The sequence below is a fragment of the Megalobrama amblycephala genome, linkage group LG24, assembly GCF_018812025.1.
Source record: "Megalobrama amblycephala isolate DHTTF-2021 linkage group LG24, ASM1881202v1, whole genome shotgun sequence".
Lineage (NCBI taxonomy): Eukaryota > Metazoa > Chordata > Actinopteri > Cypriniformes > Xenocyprididae > Megalobrama > Megalobrama amblycephala.
This window is the reverse complement of record NC_063067.1, coordinates 9,940,014-9,947,513: the sequence shown is the minus strand read 5'-3', so window position 1 is coordinate 9,947,513 and position 7,500 is coordinate 9,940,014. Positions and strand designations below refer to the sequence as shown.

Genomic DNA, 7,500 nt, shown 5'->3' with positions numbered 1-7,500 from the left:
AGTAACGTCACCACATAACAGATTAACAAAGGCAGCATCATCTCTCTGTATGACAGCGGGATCATTTATCACACAGCAATGGTGGGAGGGGGCGTGTGCGCTGAGGTCATCTGTAGTCTGTGAGTAATGGCCACTCATTTGTTTATCGGTGACCTCAATAATCAGAGATGGTGAGAGGTCGGGACACAAATGGTGAGACACTGGAGAGCTTCAGAAAGGCGAACCATTCTGCTTCACCTTGTAGGACTACAGTTACGCTGTAATGAAGCTGTGCCGAACAATGTACTGTGCCGCTCATTGTGTGCCGCTCATTGTTGCTGTTACTATGACATCATAAAGGGTTTTTTTTTTTTTTCATCTGAAAGATTTTAATGTTTCTATGGTTTCGGTTTAAATCAAAACGCTTGTGAATTTGGGTAAATCTGGCCTCTTTTTGACATTGAGATGACTGATGCGATGGGATGAGATCACTCTGCTATTGTGTTCATCACTTCTGATAAAATATGACTTCATAGGCCTTTTCAAAACCACACATTGTTGAAAACATGGTCACCCATTACAGTATTCATGATACTGGATATTGCATTGTGCTGAGTAATATATAATTGCTTATACACTTTATAAACATAATAATTAGCAATATGTGTAACATGGACACTGTGAAATGCTAAAAAATAAACTTTTAATAGCCCTTTTCCTTTCAGTTTACAGCCTATTTATTGTATTTTTATTTTTTAATCATTTACTTATTTTTTTTTTATCTAGAAAGTATATTCAAAAATTTTATACATTGCAGTGTTTAGGTTATCCATATGTGACCCTGGACCACAGAACCAGTCATAAGTCGTACAGGTATATTTGTAGCAATAGCCAACAATACACTGTATGGGTCAAAATGATCAATTTTTCTTTTATGCCAAAAATCGTTAAGATATTAAGTAAAGATCATGTTCCATGAAGATATTTTGTACATTTATAAATATATAAAAAATATATACATAAAAAAAAAATTGTTAGAGGATATGCATTACTAAGGACTTCATTTGAACAACTTTAAAGGTGATTTTCTCAATATTTAGATTTTTTTTGCACCCTCAGATTCCAGATTTTCAAATAGTTGTATCTCTGCCAAAATAATGTCCTATCCTAACAAATACATTACATCAATGGAAAGCTAAGCTTTCGGATGATGTATAAATCTCAGTTTCAAAAAACTGACCCTTATGACTGGTTTTGTGGTCCAGGGTCACATATGGGTTATTGACGAATAATGTTTTTAAAAGTGTAAAAAAAAAAAAAAAAAAACCCTAATGGAGATATAATTAATCTTGAAGTTATATTAAGTGTTAACAATGAGATTATGTGTTTTTTATAATTAATTAACCCTGCATTTGTCATTTTTTACCAAAAAAGTCATTCGGTTTAACTAAAATTTCAGTTTTACCGAATGACACTTTTGGTTATACCGAATGACGATATTTTCAAACAATGCTAACAGGCTGATATCTAGCTAGCTAGCAAAAGGACAATCAAACATTTTATATTTAGTACAAGTTTTTAAAATATTACACCATTTTCCATGTTTTATAGCGGTTGCACCGAATGACCTGATGTTTCGGGACATGCGTATGAGCGAGTGAAAACATGAATTTTTCAAATAGTTAAGAGAGAGTTAGTTACTTTGCTTCACGACCATGTGGTCCTGTGCAGGTGTTTGAATGATGTCACATCCTGTCACATGATATTGACTGCATGACTTGATCAAAAATGGTCCCTTTACATTGGTTGCTCCGAATGACATCAATGAAATTCATTTTTCCAGACATTCTTTCTCATAAAAGCAACGACTTCTACACATCATTTTAATACCATTTTGCACTATGTTGATATATGATGTTATAAAATCATGCCAGAATAAAAAATAAATACATTTATTACATTTTAAGATATTTTAATTGGAAATTAAATGGCTGTATTGGCCTTTGGACGGTTAAACCGAATGACCTTTTGACACTTTAAAAATAATAAATAATAAAAACCTTTTGGATTCAATAAAAGAGATCTAGCTGTACTACCTTACATACTTTGGATGTCATATCTTTTTTTTATTATTATTATTAAGGCCTTTGGACAAAAAAAATGGCACGTCACGTCACTGCCCCATATAACATGCCATAATTTAATATCAATGACAATAATTATATCTCATTTCTAGAAGCTACTGAACGTAATTACATATTCCATACATGTTGTTCATTAATTATCAGAACGTAAACATTACACTATAACATAAACATTTCTTTGTTTTCACACAACGACTTCATTGTCTGTTTAACGTTTAATAAACATCTCTTGAAACTGTATATACTGTACACAACGGTTAACATGTCACCGCTATAGCAGATTACAACAACAATAATGTTTAATTTCTAGCAGCTACTAAAATAATATTCACCAAGTATTTTCTGTTTCCCTTTATTCTCACAAGCCTGCTTTCCAGGTATAGCATTTACATACATTTTTGTCTCTCTGTCTTTTTAAGCATACACTTACACATATATACATGTTAATGCAAGTAATTATATCTCATTTCTGGCAGCTGCTAAAAATAATGACATATTGCATGCATGTTATTCATTATTACTGTGCACTGTGTCATTACTCTGAAGCATTCATTAGTTCACGCGCTCAGTTCTCAGCATCTCTGTAAACTGGAGCCTAAAGCGGCAGAGAGACAGTATGAGAGGCTGGTCTTGTGGGCTGTCTCATGTTTTCTCCGGCCTCTGTCTCTTTAATAAACTCGTGGTTATCTAGTGTAACAAATGTCTCGCTGCCATCATCAAGTCCAGAGGAGGAGGAGGAGGAGGAGGAGGAGGAGTTTTTAATGTTCAGTTTGTTCTATGGATCGATGTTTGCTGCTGGCATCGCCGTGTGTGTGTGATATACACTATTTTTTCTGCCCTTTTCCTACTACGTTTCATACGAGACCGGGAGTCTAAGCGATTGACAGCGTTCGTCCTTTTGGCTTTGGAAACAAAAAAAGAAAAGAAGAAGAAGAGACGGAAAGAAAAGCAAAGCATAACAATCCGCCATAGATCTGTCTATCTAGGAAGGAGAGGTATATTAAAATAGAGACACCTGATTTCTGGACAGCGTTTCTGAAAAACTGGATTGTACGGAACTGAAGTGCATTAGAGAGTCGCTATTGCGTGTGTATGGACTATATCAGAGCGCTTATACTGAATTCACCTGGGCTCAATTTCACTGTACGTGAACTAAAAGAGAGTTGAACATGCCAAGGAGGAAACAGCAAGCACCCAAAAGGGCTGCGGGTAAGATTCAACTTGACACCTATCATTTCACATTTATCCCGACATGAATATTGCCATTCATCCGCGTTTTAGGCTCACGAGCGAACGAATTTGGATCCGAATGAACCTCTTTTTATCTTGTGAAACAGTGTGATGAAAGTCATACCGCTGTCTTAGAAAGAGGATGTGAAATATCAGAGAATGATGCTTTGATACGCTGCGAAGGGATACGCTTCGCTTCCCGACAAAATCCGGAGAAAGTTTTTCAACTTTCAAGTCCAACCAACTATTTCACGTTTAAATAAACGTAAACACGCTTGTTTAGGATGTAAACAGCGTTCGTTTTGCATCACCAAATGAACGGTATGCTTGAAAATCGTAACGTTTTAGCATTATAAACGGACCGAGTAGTGAACCTTGTGTAACCCCTGTAACGTCTGTTATACGTTTTACGTAAAAATCATAGTCTTAATCAATATTTTTGTCTCGTTTGCGAATTAAAATATGTAAATACTCTTAAAAAAACAACAGTATAAGTTCACTTTATGTTTTCAGGTTTTCTCTTACAGTAGCCGTTGCGCTTTTAAATATTTTTCATGTTTGCATGTTTTGAATTAGAGTTTAGGCAAGGCTCACTTCTTGGCCTATTTATTATGTTAATTTACTGCTTTTTTCAATGGCTACTGTTCATATAATGAAGTAAAATGAACCTTATTTTCATTTTAAACTAGTGTGATTATATTTATTTGCACGTTAAATGGTTGTTTTGGACGCCAAAGTTTCAAAGTTCAAACTTTTGCTCGGTTTTGTTGGGAACAAACAGGCGTGACGCGTTACTGTAAATACACTGAGAGGAAATGCGGAGTGATTTTGGATAGATGTGCTGCTTTGGATCCGAATATCGGTTGAACTTCCTATGAACCCATAATATCTCATAGACAAACGGACACACACACACAAACGGAGTGCAGGCACTCACACACACACGCGGACGCGCGCTCCAGAGCGCGAAACACACAAGACGTTTAAATTACATCGTTTATTTACGTTTCAGTTACATGATGCTTTTAACGTGTGAATTGTATGCAAATGTTGTCAGTACCTATTGTTGCTTAAAACCTAGTGAACTAGACAGTATTTGTGAGGGCATCATTTTGAATAATGTTCATAATGATGCCAGTGATGCTGTCTAGGCAAGAATAATCAAAAAGCATCTTTAGTTTAGCTAAAACAACGAGTGTTCCTCATTTTGCTTCCTTATAGCATTGTTGACAAGACACTTTCTCTCATAGGCTGTGTGTCAAATCCTTGTGAGCTCCCTAGCTAGGTAGCATGTGCGTGCATCGTTTTGAGTGATGTTCATAACGCGCCTATGGTGTCCAAAATAAATGCTTTATATACATAGATTGTTTCAAAGCATCTTCACAGCAATAAACAGGAAAATAATGACCAATGATTCACTAAGGTTTTGAAGCACAGCCACAATCTTCTCATGCACAGCAATGCAACTGGCTGTATACCAGAAGGCTTTTCACTGAAACATTTTCTTTTTTTTCTTTTCCCTCCGGGCTTTCACTTGTCATATGATTGATCTCATGTCACATTGGATTTATTGATAGATTAATTTCTAATAGATTCATTTATCACCGGTTCTTTGTTAGCCTTCCCGTGACCTCAGGTGGTGGCTGTTCGGATTATTAAACGACTTTACAATATAAGTTTGTTGATTTTTTCCTTAAACATTTTTTTTCTTCTGGGTTTCCATAATTAGGCTTTGAATGCATTTTTGGGGTTGTCATCCAACATTTAACTACATATTTGCATTTCAGTAGTTTATTAATAATTAAATATTTATTTAAACGTAATCAAAGTTTTTTTCAGATTTACATTTTGACCAAAAAACACATGCGCCACAGGTTAAAGCACGAATGCGTTGTCTTTTTCTCGACAGAGCTCGTTAGTTGCAGCATTTCCCATTGTATAAATGAAGTAGCCTACACTACAATCGCAGCGTCGTTACTTCGCTTTCGAAAGCGCGTACCGCAGGTTATTGTTTTTGCGTGCACTGACGCCAGATGCTCTGGACTCTTTACGAGGTGGAAGGATGATCAGTCTTTATAATAACAGTAGACAAACCCCACAGATGGTCATCGCACTCTGCCAGCAATGGCGGATCTTAAAACCTCCTGAAGACGCTAAGTCCCTTCTTCCTCGTTTCTACTTTGTCTGTCACTTTCCCTCGCGCACACACATTCGTCGCTCCCCCTAAAAGCCCCTTCCCTCTAACAAAGGCGGCGCAATTATTGGGTGAACTTTTGCGAAGATTCCTAAGCGATCCCTTTACACGCTCTGGGCCTGCTCGCCTGTAATCTGGTAAATGTGTCAGCCCTATGGAGAAATAAGCCTTCCAGAAGAGTTTCTTCATTGTTGAGGTAATTGTCTCCTCTTTGACAGGCACATTCATCAGTGGCTTAATGGTCAATCAAAAGTTGGCAGGCAGAGTGTTTTCATTCTTTCCTATCCACTACATTAGGAATACTTAATCAAAATGTCTCCCGGTAATGGCTATGAAGAGTTCATGACTGACTGATCTGTTGTCTGCGCAGATAGAAAATTAACAGCTCGGCGCAGGAGAGATGTGGGCCCGCAGATAAACAAATTGTGCATTAATATTTCATCTTCGAGACCTGGGATGTGCTATCAGCGGCAGAATATTCCAGGCCCGTGTTGTCATTCCCCCCCCCCCCCCCACACTTCTCCTGACCCCCCCCCACCCCTCAAACCCCCACCTATATTCTTGAAGGCTTTTTGCAGCTGTAACTCATTTCCCTTGATGACTTTACTGGGGTTACAGAGAGTGACGACAAATTGATTACCTGGCAGAGCAAGAATGGAGCGGCGAGAGAGACGCAAGCTGACAGTCATGTTATAATAATATGTTTAATGATGTGTGGAGGGGTGAACAAGGAGAGGGAGAGGTATTAAAATAAGACCAGAGAAGATGCAAGGAATGAGGTTTTTTTTTTTTTTTTTTTTTTACTCCGCCCCCCTTTTCCATTTTTCGTACAGTCTTTTTAATATGTACAGGGTTCTGGGTATAAAATGGCTTTCATTTCGTTATGTGGCGGCAGGCATGGTTATCCTTTTTTGCTGCGGAAATGTGGTCATTTAGAGTAAAGACGCATACCTGCAGGGTTGCACAATTAATATTTGTTGTGTGAATTTAGTTAGCGGTCACCGGAAGGTCAGATGGATTTACAGTGTATGAAATCAGAATGTTAAAGATTATATTTTTTGCCATTAAAGGAACTGACAACTAACAAACTATATGACATATTATACCCAAAAATTCTTCATACAGTGACTACCAGTAAAATTGATAAAAATTTGGAATCAAAAATTATTCAGACACTTTGACCTGACCATGTTTTGCTTAAGTGTAATCTGACATAATTAAGATTATTTTTTTCTGACACAGTTTAACTCTGAGATCTTGTCATATTTTATTACCATTTTTTTAAACTATAGTGAATAAACTGTATTAATAAATGAATAATGTTCAAGGTGTCTGAATACATTTTGGATTGACTATATATATATATATATATATATATATATATATATATATATATATGAATATTGTGATGATTTAATATTCTTTTATTTGGCCAATAAGCTTCCTAAAGGTTGTGTGGTTATAGTTTTGTGACTATGTGAGCTTTGTTTTAATGATGATTTAGTAGCATCTGATTTAAACATCAGAAGCATTTGAGTTGATAAGTTTGATTCATTTTTGTGAATCATTTCAATGAATTGATTCTTTGATTCAGTCTGACTCCGGTTCATTTATTTGTTTGCGCCACTCAAAAATCAGTCATAAGCATTTAAAGAATGGGTAGACGAATATTAGTTTTTAATATGCATATATATTGGTGCATATAATGCAGTAAAAATGCCTTGATTATTAATAACTAGATTTTACTGTATGAATCAAGCATTTTGAATCTACTTGGCAACAATGTTTGTTTTTTGTTAAAACGATGGTTTCTAAGATTAAAAAGAAAAAAATCACTCTTTTACGCCCTTTCAGAACAAATACTAGTCACTATATCGCCCAGCCCAGTCCGCACAAAAATATGAACATACAGGGGTTATTAGTGCACAGAGTTTTCCAATGATATTTCTCGCT

General features: G+C 36.2%; 1 protein-coding gene across 3 annotated transcripts in view; it reads left to right on the top strand.

The window, feature by feature from the left end:
• LOC125259541 (teashirt homolog 2) overlaps positions 1-7,500 on the top strand; it is a 175,333-nt gene that overhangs the window by 104,487 nt on the left and 63,346 nt on the right. The window contains exon 1 of one of the 3 annotated variants that reach the window (XM_048177211.1): positions 2,754-3,332. The exons of the other annotated variants lie outside the window; for them this stretch is intronic. Coding sequence (XP_048033168.1) covers positions 3,293-3,332 — 40 coding nt within the window. The 5' untranslated portion in view covers positions 2,754-3,292. Of the gene's footprint in view, positions 1-2,753; positions 3,333-7,500 lie in introns of those variants that run through there. 3 annotated transcript variants of the gene reach the window in all.